The sequence below is a fragment of the Panthera uncia genome (assembly GCF_023721935.1).
Source record: "Panthera uncia isolate 11264 chromosome B3 unlocalized genomic scaffold, Puncia_PCG_1.0 HiC_scaffold_1, whole genome shotgun sequence".
Lineage (NCBI taxonomy): Eukaryota > Metazoa > Chordata > Mammalia > Carnivora > Felidae > Panthera > Panthera uncia.
This window is the reverse complement of record NW_026057582.1, coordinates 92158747-92178171: the sequence shown is the minus strand read 5'-3', so window position 1 is coordinate 92178171 and position 19425 is coordinate 92158747. Positions and strand designations below refer to the sequence as shown.

Below are 19425 nucleotides of genomic sequence, written 5' to 3'. Positions count from 1 at the left end.
GAAAAAGTGAGGAAAGAAGAATGAGATATACACAAAAGGATATAGCAGTGGTGGCCTCAGAAGCCACAGATCTGCCTCTCCTGGTTTAGCCAACTGTATGCAAACAGCTCCAATAATTAGAAGAACAGACAGATCTCAAATATTTAAGTGGCATGACACACTCTGAATCTGGAAAGGTTCTTACAAAATGAAGACATGTCATCATTTCAATCTTTCATTGGAGGAAAGAGGAAAAAGAGTTACTTCCTAGTTTCATACTATGTATACCATATTTAGGGAGGCCTGAGTGGCTCAGTTGGTTAAGTGTCCGACTCTTGGTTTAGGTCAGGTCATGATCTCAGTTTGTGGGTCTGAGCCCTGCATCGGGCACAGCACTGACAGCCCAGGGGCGGCTTGGGATTATCTCTCCCTCTTTCTCTGCCCCTCCACCACTCTCTCTCTTTCCTTCTCTCTCTCTCAAAATAAATAAATAAACTTAAAAAAAATATTATGTATAGCATATTTATTCACCTTTTCAATGAATGTCTTTGGACCTCCTACCAAAGGTGAAAGAAAGGCGTCTACCCTTGAGGAGCTTTTGCAAGAACTAATGAACAAAGAGGTTCAAAATGAATATAAGTCATGAAAATCTGAGTCAGAATTAGTAGGAATGCTGCCCCTCCTCTCCTCTTTCTCAACTATATGACATCTAACAAATAAAAATTTGTACAAATCTGGCTTCCTTTTGGCAATTTCCTAATTTACACCAGTCTGGAGAAGAGATCAGTACATATTCAGAGGGTGAGTAGTAACTGAGCCCATTAGGTTAGAAAGAGTAGTGGCTTAAAGTTAGGTAGGAGAAGGAAGGTGGTTGATCAGGTTCCAAAGTGGTAAAGAAGTTAGACACTAGGTGGACAAAATGCAACAGAGAACTATTTTTTACATTCTCAAAGATACCAAAGTAATAATAAAATTGCATATTAGAGAAGTTCAAAGGAGATTTTAAAAATTTAATTTTTTTTACGTTTATTTAGAGACAGAGACAGTGCAGGGGTTGGGGGGAGAGAGAGAGAGAGAGAGAGAGAGAGGGACATTGAGAATATCCCATGCAGGCTCCACACTGCCAGCACAGAGCCTGACGCGGGGCTTGAACCCACGAAACTGCAAGATCATGACCTGAACCGAAACCAAGAGTCAGATGCTCAACCAACTGAGTCACCCAGGCTCCCCCCAAAATTTAGTTCTTGAACTACCATATATTAAAAGAGACTGCCACTGGATATAAACAGCTTCAGTGCAGTTCTCCGGAAGAGATACTGATCTATTCCCAACTCTTTAGGAGCTCTACTGAATTGAAGCTCTCAAATTCTCTCATATGATGTGAGCAAAACTCCAACCTTTATCTGAAGTGTTACAGAAAGTATATTTTGATATATTCCAGATACATCACAAAGGTAAGAATTATTCTGTTTGGAGACGATGCAATTTTTACAAAGATAAAATACAGATGCCTTACCACCATGTCTTCACAGCTCTTATCAACTGGAAGCAAGCTCTTCATAAGTTCCACATTCTCACGTAAGTGTTTTAATTCAAACGCATGCTGTCTCATACAAGTATCCAAAGATACAGTGAATTCCTGGATTAATCTCTCAACTATGTTAGAAGAGTGTGCTTGGGGTGTCAACTTGGTAACAGCAGCAAGTAACCAGGCTTTTGTTTCTGAAGAAACCGAGTCATTCATAAGTAACTTGTAGAGTTTGGTTATAACTTCCTCTGGTGTTTCCTCATCTAAGAGATAGGAATACTCCCCTAACACCTATGAGTAAAACAAAGAGACTGTTCATATAGAAATAACAAGTTACACAGCAAATTGTACTGGGAAATCCAAACAAAGTAACTGCTGCTGGAGTGAATTTAATCTAGAGTAAATATATTCTCATGGTGAAGAAATTCTTAAAGATAAAATTGTATATTTTAGGGTCGAAATTATACCAAGAATTAGAACTCAATACCAAAAGATTTTCCACATCTTTGTCATTCACAAAATATAAAGCAGCATACTTTACAAGTGAGCTTTCTTCTGAACTTCCAGTTCAGTTGTTGCCTTTTATCAACACCTCCACATTCTGTTACTTATTTTGCAATTAGCATTGAAACCAGTGGTTCTCACATGCTAGTGTGCATGAGAGTCACCTAAGGTGTTTCATTTCTAGGTTCTACCCCCAGATATTCTGAGTGAGTATGTCTGTGGTCCGGATCCACAGTGCACATTTGGAACCAGCATCAGCTGATTCTGATGTATATGATCCACAGAAGAAACTCTGAGGAAGGCTGACCTATGTTACATATCCTTTTTCTTACATCTAACTTATTTAGGTGATACATAATCCTACTGGTCTAAAAATTATTAATAAACTGATAATTCATGTAGTGTGAGATCTTCCCTAAGTGCTATTTATGGAATATTTTCATGTCTTTAGTGTAACACTGGCACCAGCAGGAAAAAACGGGAGGGGAGGTGAAGTGATAGGCAAGGGAAAATTTACAGCTAGTAACAAGAAAAGGAGGAAAAAATGGGGTGCCTGGGTGGCTCAGTCGGTTAAGAGTCCGACTTCAGCTCAGGTCATGATCTCGCGGACCGTGAGCTCGAGCCCCGCGTCGGGCTCTGGGCTGATGGCTCAGAGCCTGGAGCCTGCTTCAGATTCTGTGTCTCCCTCTCTCTCTGCCCCTCCCCTGTTCATGCTCTGTCTCTCTCTGTCTCAAAAATAAATAAATGTTAAAAAAAATTTTTAAAAAAAAGGAGGAAAAATTAATAGAAATAAATAAATCCAATCCTTAAAGTAGCAAGATAATTTTTTGAGTGGTTTAAGAAGATGAAAGGTATCTCTAGAAAAGCTGGTAATCTAAAAGCCAGTTCAAAAATTACTGGGTGGCGGGAGGCTGATGCCTGGGTGGTTCAGTTGGTTGAGCATCAGATTCTTGACCTCAGTTCAGGTCATGATCACAGGGTCAGGAGATCAAGGCCTGTGTCAGGCTCTGTGCTAATGTGGAGCCTGTCTAGGATTCTCTCTCTCCCTCTGCCCCTCCCCCATTCTCTCTCTTTCTTTCTAAAATAAAAATAAAAATAATAACAATGGGAAGACAGAGTAGATGCATTTTCCCCTATTCCTCCCATTAAGTACATCTAAAATCTTTGGTGTTATATATAAAACACACATAAAAAGACACAGATAGGTGGAGAAAAGAAGGCCAATTGCTAAGGACTTTGTGATAGTACAGTGGGTTATCTGCTGCCTCATACACCCCAGAATGGGCACAGACAAAATGACCCCAAGAAAAGCCTGCCCTCTAGCCAAAGAGCCAGGACTGAAAACTTATTTATTTTTATTTTTTAAATGTTTATGTATTTATTTTGGGGAAGAGAGAGTGCAAGCAGGGAAGGGACAGAGAGAAAGAGAGAGAGAGAGAGAGCTTAGCACAGAGCCTGATGCAGGGCTCAATCCCATGACCCTGGGATCATCACCAGAGCCAAAATCAAGAATCAGACACTTAACTGACTGGGCCACCCAGGCACCCCAGGAAGACAGAAAACTTTTAGACAATAACCCTCTACTCTAGCCAAGTACCACAGAAAAAAGCCCACAGACCCACCCACACCACCAAAGGCTGAGTGGAGAGCCAAGACTTCCACCCCTACCAGGCTGTAAGAGGCGCTCCAATTCCCTCAAAAGGGAGAAGACTCAGTAGGGAGCTAGGACTTTCATCTCCACCAAGTTGTCAAGAGGCCCACTCCTCTGCAGTGTCCATGAAGATCACATATGGAAGCCTGCATTTTATACCCTCTACCCAGGTATAAAGAGGGATTCCTCCGCCCCTTCACTGGGATGGTGTCAGAAGCCCCGTGGAGAGTCAGGGCTTTCACCACTGCTCAGTCATTACAAGGCCACCCATCCACAATGTCAGTGGAGGCCACACAGAGATCTCAACACCTGTGTCACAATGCCATTACCAAAAGACTCTAATCAACATTTACCAAACACACCATCCAACAATAACAGAATACCCACTCCTTTCAAGCGCTCACAGAACATATAATAAGACGTATCTTAGGCCATAAAACAAACATCAAAAAACTTACCAAAACTGAATTCACAGAGTATTTCCTCTGGTGACAATGGCAAACTATAAATCAGTAACAGGAAAGATAACAGAAAATTTTCCAAACATTTAAAAACTAAACAATACTCTTCAACACAACTTTTCCAGAAAACAGAAGAGGAAAGACTACTCCTATCTCATTTTATGACACTAGTATTAGTTTGATACCAAAACCAAAACAACAGGGTAGAAAAAAAATCTCATGAACAGAGATGCAAAAAATTCTTAACGAGGTCTCAAGAAATCTATTGAAAAAATCCTAGATTAGTGAGTTCAGCAAGATGGCAGCATGTAAGATCAAACTACAAAAAATCTATTGTATTTGAATAAACTAGCAACAAACATGTGGGAACCAAAATTAAAAACAAAATATATCTACTACTGTTCTAAAGAAACTGAAATGCTTAAGCATAAATCTAACAAAACCTGCACAGAATCTGTATGTTGCAGAAAGAAATAAAAGCACTATAAATATATGGAGTAACATGCCATGTTCTTGGAGGGAAAAAAATGAACAGCTGCCAAATTCAATAACCCATTTAGGCAAGGATTACCAATACTAAAACCACTGGTGAAATATAGTTAAGGAAAAGATGTTGACACATAGCCCCTTAGAATCACCTCACAGATTAGCTACAAATTACTAAGGAGAAAATGCATCTTTACAATGGAGAGATCTGAAGGTTATCTTAACCAAACAAAGAAACTTAATATCACTAGTAACTGGGGAACTGATATGGTATGTGTCCTGATGATACAGTGGGAAGTATATAACATTGTTGATATAGTATTCTTCCTAAAAATGTTTAACCAAACCAGAAAAAATAAGACAAATTCAGAAAGTTGGACATTCTGCACATCAACAGTATTCATCCAAAAAAATCAATATCATGAAAACAAAAAGAAAGTGAGGAACAATATAAAATAAAAGAGGCTAAACAGACAACTAAATGCAGTTTGTGATCCCTGATGGGATCCAGGATTAGTAGTAGTAGAAAAATAGCCATAAGAAACATTTTTTGGACAACTGGATAAATGTGAACATGGACTGTATATTAAATGATATTAATGAATTAATGTTACATTTCTTAAGTCTAATAATGGTTCTATGACAGAACAATGTCATTCTTAGAAGACTCATGTTGAATTTTTTTGGAGGGTCATGATGTCTGCAACTTATATGTAGATCTAGATGTAGATATAGTAAAGCAAAGGTGGTTAAAAATATTAACAGGGAATCTAAATGAAAAGTATAGAGATATTTATTATACTAGTCTTTCAACTTTCCTGTGTATGAGAAAAAAAATTCTTAAATAAAAGTCTGGGTAAAATTCAAGTTAACATGCTAACATTTGGCAAAACTATAAAATATTAAAAGAGGCATACGCTATGATCCTGCAGTTGTACTCCACCAAAGCTTCCCAGGAAACACTCACCCACATGCACAACAAAGATACACAGAGGTGATGGTATGTATGCAATTACATATGATTACATGACATAAAATTTGGCCTTCATCTTGCAAGAGATAATCTCCTTTGCTGGCTTTGATGAAGCAAGGAGGAATGCTGGGAGGCCCACATGCAAGAAACTGAGGGCAGCTCCAGGAACTAAGGGTAGCCTACGGTCAACAGTCTGAACTTCAAACCCTCAGTCCTACAACCACAAGAAACAGGTTTCTTCTAACAACCACACGAGTTTGGAAGTGGATCCTTCACCAGTCAAGTTTCAGATGAGACAGCAGCCCCAGCTGACAGCAACCCTCAGAGACCCTAAGCAGAGGACATGGCTAAACCAGGTCTCAACTCCTGATCCACAGAAACTGTGAAACAATAAATTTATGTTGTTTGAAGCACTAAGTTTGTGGTAACATACAGCAATGAAAAACTAACATAACACAGATGCATGAGTATTCACATATTCTAACACAGATTCACAGAGAAAATACAGCAAATGTATTGTAGACACAGATACCTAACCAACTATCTATAATACACACAGTAGACAAGTGAGATGAAAGGCAGAATGAATAGACAAGTAGATAGTTAAGTGACAAACTAGCCAATGGGAAAGAAAATGGATAGCTAAAGGAGTTAGCAGGGTAGAATTAAATGATTTCTGAAGGAAATATATTGCTAGTATTGGGCTTTATAAAAAACAATGTTATAAATACTTATGCTCTAATGTACTTTGCTCACCCAACTCATAACTTGAAGAAATTTCTGTGGATAGAACACATTTTCCGCATCTAGTAAAGTGAGATAAGACTGAACTGCATAAAGCCTTAATTGTTGATTTTCTGTTTCATCATCAAAACCTACAAAGAAATTGATACATCATTTTAACTTTCACTAAAAACTCTTAATGACTCTGTAATAAAAACATTTAATTTTGAAATCTTTCCAGAATGCAGTAATTTACTAACCTTCTGCTAGCAGTCTCAGAAAGTTATTGGGAATATCAGGATGCATAACATCTCCTCCCACTGAAAACACAGCATTCATTGTCTGAATAAACCATGCATTATCTGGGGCATATGTGTCCACAGTGTTAAGACCAAGTACACTTCCAAATACCACTTATTAAAATTACCTTCTCTGTATCAACCTTTTAAAGAATAACCCCCAACCTATCCTACTTAGGTATTTTTACTTTTAACCTCTGCCAATAAATTGTTCTATACTCCAGATTTATGTGAAATAAGTGCTCAGTAAAAGCTTATTTAATAAACTTAATAAACTAAATTCTTGTTGCTTCATCTAGCACCATGCCTTGTACATACTAAGCATCCAATAAATAAGCGTAAAAAAAATTTTTTTTTAACTTTTGTTTTTACATTTATTTATTTTTGAGAGACAGAGTGAGACAGATCACAAGCTGGGGAGGGGCAGAAAGAGAAGGAGACACAGAATCTGAAGCAAGCTCCAGGCTCCAAGCAAGCATTCAGCACAGAGCCCGACACAGGGCTCGAACCCACAAACCATGAGATCATGACCTGAGCTGAAGTCGGTCACTTAACCTACTGAGCTACCCAGGCGCCCCAAGTGTGAAAAAAATTTAAAGAGATATTCCAGGTGCCTAAGGACAAATAATGGAAAATGACATACACTTCAAAGAGACTAAATGCGGTATGTCTACTCAAGCTATTTAATCTCTTTTCTAACCTGTTCTTCTTCAGTTCTAAAATTCCATCATTCTGCTGCCTGGAGTTACGTATGGCACTAGATACGTGGCACAGACAACTATATTTAAGCAATTTCCAAGATGACTGACTGGAGTAACATTGTACATTTATTCCTCCTTTGATTTAAATAACAGACATCTTAAAAAGAATGGAATATCTTTGTGACCTGTAAAGTTTCTCTGACTTTTAAAAAGCAAATGTGGGGGCACCTGGGTGGCTTGGTCGGTTGAGTGTCCAACTTCAGCTCAGGTCATGATCTTGCGATTTGTGAGTTCGAGCCCCACGTCAGGCTCTGTGCTGCCAGCTCAGAGCCTGGAGCCTGCTTGGGATTCTGCGTCTCCCTCTCTCTGTGTCTCCCCTGCTTGTGTGCTCTCTCTCTCTCAAAACTAAATAAATGTTAAAAAAAAAAATAAAAAAAAATTAAAAAAGCAAATGTGAAGAAAAGTGACATGTGAATGGCATCCCCAACTACCTTACTGGGACAATTTCCAGTATAAACAATAGCGTAAAGGATAAATTTGAGCATGCTGATCCCTACTCCCAAGGACCCCCTGCAAAACAAGAACATTTACCAGAAAAGAAACTAATTATGAAATAAAGTCAAAGATAAGAAGGCAATTAAAGAGGAATCAGGCAGAGGTTCCTGTATCTTTCTGCTCATAATACTGACCAACTGAATGAAAGAACCAGGGGAAAAAAAGCCATCCACTAAGAAGCCTACAAATATTCCTGTCTTTGACAAGAAAGGCCTGTATATCAGGTATGGGAAAAGTTATTGTGTGTCTCTGAACTCAATTTGCAAGTGACCACAACTAAACCAATCATTCTAAAGTCACTATGTAACTGGGGTGCTTGGGTGGCTCAGTCTTAGGTTAAGTGCCCAACTTTGGCTCAGGTCATGATCTCACAGCTCATGAGTTCGAGCCCTGCACCGGGCTCTGTGCTGACAGATCAGAGCCTGGAACCTACTTCAGATTCTGTGTCTCCCTCTCTCTGAACTTTCCCCACTTGCACTCTGTCTCTCAAAAATGAATAAACATTAAAAAAAATTTTTTTGAGTCACTATGTAACTATAGGTATTTTATGACTTATGGTCCAAACAAAGGATATTTCTCAGCGAGTTCAGCTATTTTGCCAACCAAATTGACAATAATATACTCTTCTTTGCTCTGTTGTAAATATTCAAGCATTTTCTGGACAATCACTGTTATATTCTGTGCATTAGTAATTCTGTAAAGAAGTTCCAGAGTCTATTTAAGAAAGAAATAAAAACAGCATTATAAAACTATACATGGTAATTCCAGTAAATACAGCAATATATAGGTTTATAATACAGTTGATTCTGCCACTTTTACATAGACCAACTGGGCAGTTAATAGGTGCTGAAGAAATGCACATTTTAGCTAAAACAGAACTTAATTAAGAAAGGTAGAATCTACTGTCAAAAAAAATGAATTATGATCAATTCCAAAGTCTAAAAGCTTTTTGATACCGATAAAAATTATAATCTGACTACTTCTAAATGGGAGGCCATGAAGCCTAAAAACTTAAAAAGTTTATAATCTGTTTTCTAAAAATATAACAGCTTCTTAAACCTATATCATTTATGCCTGTCTGTGCATGTATATATACACACATGAAAATCCAGTCTTACAAACCATATTTTCCACACTACGTAAACAATAGAAAATAGCCCTTGAGTGGGTTCATCAGCTGAGAGCAAATGGCCTCCAACGGATGGACAAAGGCTGGGGGCTCAAGTGCTTCAAAGCCTTAGCAAGGCCTCTGTTCAGAATCTCAGGCAAGGAAAAACCATGTTATAGTCGCTTTCTCAATGCTCAGGAATATACCTCTTGCTTCCTCTTAAAGGAAGACCAGTATGAGAGTAAGCTCCCATTTGGCTACACTTTCTGAGGCCCTACATTAAGGTTCTAAAAATATCGTTAACTCCCAGAAATCAATATGAGACCAAGGGCAGTACTGAGAAAGTATCATTTACTGGTATTTTAGGATCAACAACATTAGCTGCAAGAGATTTCCATATATTCTACTTGTCAAACTTGTTCAAAATATCTTAAGGGTTCTTTGTAATTTTTCAATCTTCATTGCCAGGATATCAAGTACAAAAGATAACTGTTTAAGTTAATTCTTAACTCCATTTTAAAATCCATAAATACACAGGTCCTCCATTAATAGCGTTCAACTTATATAGCTGTCTCAGACGTGCTCCCTGTAGATTTTAAACTACATATTACATATTTTTAGATAATTATACCAAATTTATTTCCTACTCTAAGACTATGCAATTTAGCATTTCCAGGATTGCATGAGACAGGGCATTAGGAATTGCATGGCTCAAGAGAGGTCTTTTATGTTTGTTCCTTCTTGCCTTCTTTCTCCCTATGAGAAAGAAAGGTAATAAAACCAGACAAATGGGAATCCCAGTCTTAAACAACACGTCACTCCATTCCCAAGGACCAAAGTTCTTCTATGTAATTACTTACAGAGGTTATACATGATAGTGGCATTCGAACAGATAGTACTGAGGTGCCTTCTTGGAGCACTATTGATACTAAAAGAATTCAAACTACTTTTCTCACAGCAGGTAACAGACAAAACAGATCAGACTCGATAATTTTAAAAGACATTTATTTTCCCTTTGACTCTCATTTTTAAATAAGGGCCCAACAATTAAATATAGCACTAAGAAAACTGTACCTAAGTCAACTCTGTTCAATTTAGTAGCCAACCACACAAAGAAAACACATGCTCTGTATTTGTTCAAAGTGGAAGAGCCAAATAATTATTGTTATTGTCCTTTGGTGCCTTCTCACTCTTCTATCATGCCTACACAGAAAAATTAGTCCATCTACAAACTTCCCAGATTTGAGGCAAGTAACAATTTTCAGAAGATTAAAAATATAAATGCAAAAAGAAAAAATATATATGTAGATGACAATTTCTCAAAAACACTTTTATTTCAAAAACAGTACCTTTTAAAATTGAAAATTTATAATCTTATCTTTTAAAATTACAATTGTTTAATGAAATAGTATTCTTTGCATAAACTACTTTTAACTCATTGCTATTAAGTAATTTAGATGTTCACTAAATTATCTTTATTTTTAAAAATAAAAATATCCATTCTTAACTAGGTCCCATATACCATTTTAATATGAGGGCACAGAGTGATTTGTTTACATGAAAATTAACAGAAACACTTATATAGGCACCCAAATGGACACTGAAGCAATTCCTTCCAAGAAGTTCAAATCGTTTAGGGGTTATCTTTATTAATTCTTTCAATATTCCTACATATTTAATAAGGAGTGCATTAGCCCACTTCACAGATGTTAAGAATATGAAAAAAATATTAATCATCATAAATTACATCTTAAATTACATTAACAGAAAGAACTTGAAATAGAATTCAGGTCTCTTCTTAGACCAAAAAAGATATTAATGAATCCATACAGGTAATTGAACCTAACTCCTCTAACTAATAGTTTAAAAACATTTGTGAAGATACTGACACAAGGACTTTTTAGAAAAGTTCCTTAAACTTTACTAGAAAGAATAAAATACACTCAGAAGTTAAAATACACGTGTGTACACACACACACACACACACACACACACACACACACTGTCTACTACTTTCCTCTCTCCATAATACCAAAAAAGAAGTTTAAAAGTTATAACACTTCACGTACACTATTCAAAGTACCAGTTTACCTCTCTTTTAATAATGGGATCAGGATGGTCTAAGCATTCAATTATTGTCATCTGGTGCTGAAGAGCCAGAGTGGGATCCTGCTGGATAACATAGGTAAGAGCCTTCAGCCCTAGAAACAGAGATTACGTTATACAAAGTGACTGGAAACAAATATCCAGCAAATTTCAAGAGCTGTCTTTGTAATTTCTGTCAAAATTATCTAATCATCTTACCTAAATACTTGAGATTTATTTTAGGTGACAGAACAAATCTTCCAATGCACTTGGCAGCCTTCTCAAGTAATTCTGATTTAGGATAAATAGAATAAACTGTATGTACACATTCAAACAGAATAGCTAGAGAAAGAAAATATAAAAATGTCAGGGATCATGTTAAGGCATAATAAAAGAACATGTGTAGAACTCAGAACAAAACAAACTAATCAGAAGGTCAGTTTTAGTAAAAACTTATTTATGGAAAATTTTCAAAGATAGGAACTTTGCTGTTTTCAGGCTTACACAACTATTAGGATTATATTACCACAATATAATATATTATGTATATTAATAGATAGAAATGATGCATTCACACATGCAACAAGTATTTACTGAACACCTCCTATGTGCCAGGCATTGTTCTAATAGCATGGATACAGCAGTGAACAAAAAAGACAAAAACCCCTGCCCTTATAAGGAGCTCACATTCTAAAGGGCACATAAGTAATATATTCATTGTTCCTATATAAACAGGTATTTCCAACACTGCTTGCATGCTTTAAAATAATTTGTTCTCTGGCAGTTTCTACCATTTATACACAGAAACTATACATGTAGTTTATCTCAATGTAATCATTTTAGGATACTCTAGCATTCATTTCAAAGTAGGGCCATTTCATAAAAATCCTCAAGTCAGTTCTTTAAAACAAACCTCAAAGAACATAGAACTATCTATTGAACATCTTGATAGTGTTCAAATTTGATTTTCTAATACAGTCAAAGATTGGATAACTACGATAATGATCAAAGTGTACACTAAAATCTTTTTCAAACTCTTTTGAAGAGCCTAAGTCAAGGAGCCTGAGCTTTGTCATTGTAAATAAAGAAGAACCAGCGTGGTATCAAGTCCTGCATGTGCTATGGAATCACAGTGTAAGTGAGACACAGACTCAGTCGACTTAACAGTTCTACCACAAGTTGAAGCATATCAAGTGTCCTTGATAGAATCCTTTCTTCTCTATTTCTAAAAGCTTTAAACAAAACAATCTGATACTCTGTTGTATACAACATAAAACTTGAGTATTCAACCAGCTATATTTTCCACTGTTAGGTTGCCTATCAACTGATTCACACATAAACTTTGTATAAAAAGCTTTATACAAACACTTTCTATAGAAGGATAAAGAGAAAATAAATCAGAAATACAAATTTCTCTTTAAGAAGGGGACTGACTTTAAAGGAAAATCTACAAAGTGAGTTAACTGAACGTAAAAAGATACTCCTCTGTATATTCAGATGTTGTGCTGTAAAATGTCCTCATTCTGTGCCATGGAAAAAGTAAACTTTATGACTTTATGAACTAAACAAAGAGAGGCTTGGTCAAGTGAGTGACCAACTAAGGCAGGAATGGATGAACTACCACTAAATCTAGCCCTTGGCCTACTTTTGCAAGCCTGTAAACTAAGAACAATTTTTACATACTTTTTGAGATACAATTGACATATAACATTATATGAGTCTCAGGTGTACAATTACATTTTTCAAAGGTCGTAGAAAAACAAAATAAACACAGGAGAATTTATGACAGAAACCTATGTTACCTACAAAGCTTAAAATATTTACTACCTGGCCCCCTTTTCAGAAAAAGTTTGCCAAACCCTGAACTAATAGGCCAGTCCTAAGTAATATTAAAAATAATGATGACCCATTTTCTGTTATAACTGACACGGTTTCCTTTACAGATACCTGCCATTCAGAACTCTCCTGCTATCAAACTGTGTTACTACAAAAGCTTCTCATTACCCATCCAAAATCCAAACTTTTATTCAGATGCTCATAAGATTTCTGGAAAGCTAGTATAGGTAAAATTAATAGTTCAAAAATTATACTTATGAACTTAGTGCACAAATGAGCTAAAAATGAATTTAATAGATTTCTAAATCACTTTTCCACTATAGCTAAATCCCTTTATTCCCCAACTCTACAAAAATCTGAGTATAAGTCCATAAATGAAACAGCAGCCACCCTGCTCTGCTGTCTCCCCTCTGCAGCGATTTAAAAAAAAAAAAAAAAAAAGTGCTTCTGAGGATTCTAAACATAAAAACACAATGTGAAGTTTTGTTTTCTCCTCAAGAGCAAGCCAGGTCCTAACCAAAATATCAAGTAAAAATTAGCAAATAAAAAATTAGTAATATCCTAACATTTGTGATACTGTGGTTTTATCATAGGTTTTTGGGGTTGGATTATGCACAAAATTTGAAGACATTCCACTGACACCTTATCCTTCAGACTAGACTTTACTTTCATATTAAATAAGGAAAGTATCTATTGATACTACTCTGACAGGGAGACGCAGGTACCACCCTATGGGGATGAAAGTCCAGGTTCTCCACTCTGCCTCCTTTGACACCTGGAGAAGGAGGGGACCCTTATTCCTTCTGGGTGGGGGATGGGAGTGTCTGCTGATACTATGCTGCCTCAGAAAGGAAGGGGCACCTCATTACCACTCCAATGGACTCCACTGACATTGATGGGATGGCCTGAGTATCCCTGACCAGTGGTGAAAGCTCCAACTCTTTCTAGGCTTCCCCTAACACCACCACAGCAAAGAGGGGAGAGGTGCTTCATTAACTCCCTATTCCTAGATATGTGAAATTCAGGCTTCCCACATCATCTCCACTGACAGTGCAAGCGAGATATGCCCCACTCCCGACACCTGGCAGGGATGAAATTCTGGCTCTCCTCTTGGGCTTCTCCACAATGAGCCCAGTAGAAGCATTGGGAATCTGCTTACACCTGGTGAGGGTGGAAATCTTGGCTCTCCACTCAGTCTTTTCTGACATGGGTGGGTCCATAATTTATTCTGTGTGATGCTTGGCTGGAAAAGAGGCTACCATCTGAAAGTTTTCTACCTTGCTAGTTTGCCCTTTTCTTGTTGGTCCTTTGGCTAGACAGCAGGCTTTTCTTAAGGCATTTTTGTTTGGAACAGTTGGTGTTTCCACGTTGCTGGCTCTCCAGTACCCAGTCTGAGAAATATGAGGCAAAAAGAAAACCCACGGCACTCACCGTGATATTGTTCCTTGCATCCCAAGGTTCCTAACCAGTCCACCTTCATTTCTCTACCTTACAGTCTTATGTTAATTTTATATATAATGTCTATTAAGTGGGAAAAACAGGGAAATGCACTTCTATCTACTTTTGATGGTTCTGTGCCTTGTACTTCCTTTTCTATAATTCTCCCAATTTACTAAAAAATGTTACTCTCATCTTATCAGTACCTTGCCCAGAAGTCTTCCATATCTCTGGATTTATATGGTATAAAGCCCAAACTCATTTGACTGCCACAAGAGAACCTCTGCACCAAGGCCTTTCCACTGCTCCCAATATGAACTGTCCATGTAGACTGGTAAGTTGATATTCTCTGAAACTGTTTTAAATATCCCCACTTCTGTACCTTTTCTCATGTTCCCTTCACCTAGACCCCCCTGATCTCTCTTCTGGCTATCTGTATCCTTACTATCTGTCAGGGCCCCATTATATCAATGAACTCTTATGTGTGTCCTCAGGCCCACAGTGATCTCTACCACTGGACTCCTGTAATATTTATTCTCTGTATCACCCCTTAGCATTCTGCCTTATACTGATATTATTCTTTCATAAATAAGCTAGTTCTACCATTATATCGTAAATTTCTTTAAGGCAAAGATTACATTTTACACTCCTTCACATCCTCTATATCACTTTGCACAATGCCTGGCACATAACAGTACTCAATAAACATCTCTGATGGGATTTATGTCTTGACTTAACACTTAGGTAAGTTAAAATAATGGAATTTTCAAAAAAATATGATTTAGCAAGTATAAAAGCTAAAACCCAATCAGGTAACTGATAAAAGTTATCAGTTATATATAGATAACTGATAAAAGTAAAGTAGTTTTTCTCTTCCTTTAATTCAATTAAAACGTGTTACTCATTGATTAACCTAGTGCCAGACAGTGGGATAGACACAGTCTCTTCCCTTATGAAGTTCATGATTTAAAATTCACATTCTTAAGCAATAAAATATTCGTGTCAGCATTACCAGAGAACATTCTATCATTGATAAAATCACTCAAAGTTATAAACTGTATCAATACAAATATGGAGGGGAAGCCTAACAATGGAAAGATTAATAAAAGAAATAAATAAAACAACAGAAACTATAAGGTTTCCATGGCAAGGTAAAACATTGCACTGACAGCCTACAAAGAAATGAATTATTGGTGTTGGTCCCAGAAATGTTAATAAGGGAAAGGTGCCCTAGGGGAGAACATTAAAAAGTATTTCCTCAGGTATACAGTACTCTCCAAATCAAAAGGAACAGATAACAGTGGTTATCTCCAAGAAGGGGAACTGGGTGGTGGGTGGTAAGGGTCAAAGGGACACTTACTGTTCACTGTATACCTTTTTGTACCTTTTGAATTTTGAACCATGTGCATATATTACCTATTCAAAAAAATAAAAAAATTAAAGCTGAAATGTCAATTACCAAAAAAAAAAAAAAATTGTGCAAGAAAAAGAAAATCAGATCCTTAACTGATTCTAAACAGACTTCCTTGAGAGTCTTTCAAACTCTTATCCTACACACTTATATCTCAAGCAAAACTTTTTAGCTTCGCTGCCTGCAAAGATTCTGACACTTGTCTGGATCTTCTGACAGCTCCTAAAACAAACCACCCATGTCAATAAGGATGATCCTTATCACTGGCCTGACTCTTCTCATTACACAGCAAGATCCTACATAATATCAACCGTTCATTACACTATACCCTCATAAGGGCAGGGACTGTGTCTATCTTATTCTCCCTTTAATCTCCTGTACTTATCACAGAGAAATACATAAATCAATCAACTCTTCCCTCAATCTGTACCTAGTTTACAAATCAAGTTTTTGTTTTGTAACCCTTCAATAAATACTGGTTGAACAAATGAATAAACCACTTTCAATGTCTTAATTACCATTTTTCCATGCAAAACATAAATCTATCTTCCAAAATTTACCATCTCAATTCACTGTCATGTGCATTATCAATCCTGTATTAGTCTCATATATGCAATTCTTTCTCCTTATTCCTAACTCCATCTTTGTCAAACACTTTTCTTACAGTTAAACTAGTATAATTTCTGCCCTCTAGTCCATCCCACATTTCTACAATCATTGTTCTTAAAGATTCACCATTTACCACTGTCTGAAAAAACAGGATGGTCTTCAAACCCTACTTCACAGTATTTTACCAGAAAAAGAAATGACTTCTCATTTGAGTTAATCTCTCAATGCTTCTTCTATTTTTCTCTATAGCATGCAAAATTCAAACTGTTTTACTTTGCTTCTGAACATTTCCAAATACCTCAGTTTCTTTACTGAGCTTTTTCAAACTAATCAATAAAGAACCAATAGTTCCTCCCTCTATTAAGATTGAAAGTTTTTTGGTTACTTTTCTCAGTCCTCTACCCTCTCCCCCAAATTACTCATCTCCTATCACTAAATTACTTTTTAAAATTTATGTAACATATGACTACTGTCTCCTCACAGAACAGTATACTGTTATTCCATATATATATCCTATATGTTTTTGTCTATATCTTATCCTTCCTTCAGTTCTCTTCTTAAATGTCAATAAAACCTTCCTTGTTCTCCCTCTCATCTAAGACTAGCTGCTATATTTTCCCATACAAAGGAATAACTCTCCTTTGTAACATTTACTCCACCTGTCCCTTTCCATGTATGATCTATCTATCTGTGAGATCAATGATAATATAATCAATTATAACTATTTTATTCACAGCTGTATTACTTAAACAGGTTATCTTCACAGTCAATTAGATGCTTAATGAATATTTTCAATATAATTTCTCTTAAAGAATATTTTAAAAAGAGAGATAATTTTAATAATGAATTTAGATCAACATTTAAAATACTGCCATTATTTCTATTAGTTATCTAATGCCTGCACTGAAAAAGAATAACCCAGAGAACCACCTTAAAATTTAACATATAAGATTCTATTGGAATTTATAGATTCTAACACACATTTTGCTATGATGCTGAAAAACACTGTAATTTTTTAGAATAGCATTTATATATGTTACCTACCATATGTGACATTGTGATTTAACTCGGCTCTTCGTAAGGATTCATCAAGAACATCATACATTAATTCACTTGTCCTGTTTAAAAGATATTTTATTTGCAGTAGAATTATAGTATTATAACTCAATAAAACAGTTTTTCAAACTTCTCTCTCTTTAAAACTGAGGATCTACAGAAAAGAAGTGAAAAAAATTTATTTTATGAAGTTATGGAAATTTCACTTCTTCAAGGTTCCATTTGCTCTTTTTCATGAGTTTAATTTCCTGTTTTATCAAAGATGACTGACTAGTCATGTCATGGAGAGATATACATAAGTCAACCAGCTCTTTACCTGTACCTAGTGTACAAATCAGGGTTTTTTTGAACATACTACCTTTCATAATTTTATTTGTAATAAAATATTTCTGCCTGTTTCAAGTTATGATAGTAATATCTCCCACATCCAGATTATTCCAGACAGTATTTTAACCAAATAATTTTTTTAAAGTATTCAAATACTAGTCTTTCTTTGAGCAGCACTAGGTTTTCTGGGGAAAAAGTTTAACTTTCATTTATGTTAACTATAAAGAAATTGTATTTTGTGAAACAGGTTTATACCACTCCTATGTCTTTATGGTCACTGATTACAGTTCTGGTAACTGGGTTGAGGTAGATACTGTAAGAAAACGCAGTGAAGAAAGAAAGAGAGAGAGAGAGAGAGAGAGAGAAAGAAAGAAAGAAAGAAAGAAAGAAAGAAAGAAAGAAAAAGAAAATATAGTGCTTTGTAGAGCACTCTATCTCAAAACCTAGAAAAGTTCTCTGCAAGAGGCTAGTGTGAAACGATGACTTCTCAACCGGCATTTGTCTCTGTTTTACAAATTCAAAAAGCACCAATAGAAAAAAAACTACCATCAACACAGAATACACACAGTAGTCTTGCAGAGAAACTACACTGTAAAATAAACAAAAAGATCAAAATAACCTGGGGCCATACAAATGACATATGATGTATGTTACATCTTTTTCAGAAAATGTTTTTCTAAATATGCAGCTATAAAAATTTAATTTGAAGTGGATGGACTTTTATTCTGTCTTGACTGAAGTGTAACTATTCTGTGAAATCCAGAACCATATTCTAAAATCCCTCATTTTAATGTGTAAGCACTTTTTCCAGACAATACCACATAGCAGACATTACAATTCACCCCTCAAATTTGGTAATACGACAGCTAGATTACAGTCTAGTTTCTCAATTTTAAAAGCTGATGTCTGGCGTAAGAGTCATAATTAACCACATAAAAATATAGAAACACGTGCAGACATGATCAAGCCAAACAGGAATAACCTAAGAAGAAGACTGCTATAAAACACAAGAAAATATCTAAACAAGCGATATAAAAGAACATAAATATAAGAAGACTTTTCCACTAAATTAACTCTTTCAATTAAATACATTAGAATCCTACTATAAAATACCATTTTTACTTTGCCACACTGGACTAACCATGTCTTAAGAACTACAAGATTTGTGTTAACATAAAATCTCAGAGTTGGGACAACAAAGGAAAAAATATTCTAATGTTCCATAACATCATAAAAGAGTTTAACTCTTTGTTCATTTTCTTGAGCCTAATTCTATTCAACTGAGCTCTCTGGAGGTAAGCTCTCTCTTTGTACGTTCTTTGTAACTTTGTATGTATTCCCCAAATTCATTTATAAAGGAAAGAAGGAAGATAATGAGTTAATGAATTTAGTAAATTCACTAAAAGCCTCCATAGTTACTTCATGACAATATATTGTCAACAGACCTTTTTAGACTAGTGAAGTCTGAATGCACTACTATGAAATTCGTGATTTTAAAACAGAATTCCAGTGGACTCCCAACTAGAGCTATGCCATAGGATAGGCTGGATTACATAAAATAAAATTACAGCAAACATTTCTAACATGTGTATCTACTCCCATCACCTCCAGCTTTTTGACCTAGGAATTTAGAGTCAGAAACACAGAAAAAATGACATAGCAATATCAAGAGTGATACAGTCCAGCTAGCTCTCAC

The 19425-nt window shown here is 36.0% G+C and overlaps 1 protein-coding gene across 3 annotated transcripts in view; it reads right to left on the bottom strand.

Annotated features, from left to right (window-relative positions):
* AP4E1 (adaptor related protein complex 4 subunit epsilon 1) overlaps positions 1–19425 on the bottom strand; it is a 62076-nt gene that overhangs the window by 23159 nt on the left and 19492 nt on the right. For all 3 annotated transcript variants that reach the window (XM_049611673.1, XM_049611671.1, XM_049611672.1), the window contains 7 exons: positions 17391–17464; positions 11273–11395; positions 11060–11169; positions 8435–8574; positions 6566–6678; positions 6339–6457; positions 1496–1798 (listed from right to left, as the gene is read on the bottom strand). In XM_049611673.1, coding sequence (XP_049467630.1) covers positions 1496–1798; positions 6339–6457; positions 6566–6678; positions 8435–8574; positions 11060–11169; positions 11273–11395; positions 17391–17464 — 982 coding nt within the window. The remainder of the gene's footprint in view (positions 1–1495; positions 1799–6338; positions 6458–6565; positions 6679–8434; positions 8575–11059; positions 11170–11272; positions 11396–17390; positions 17465–19425) is intronic.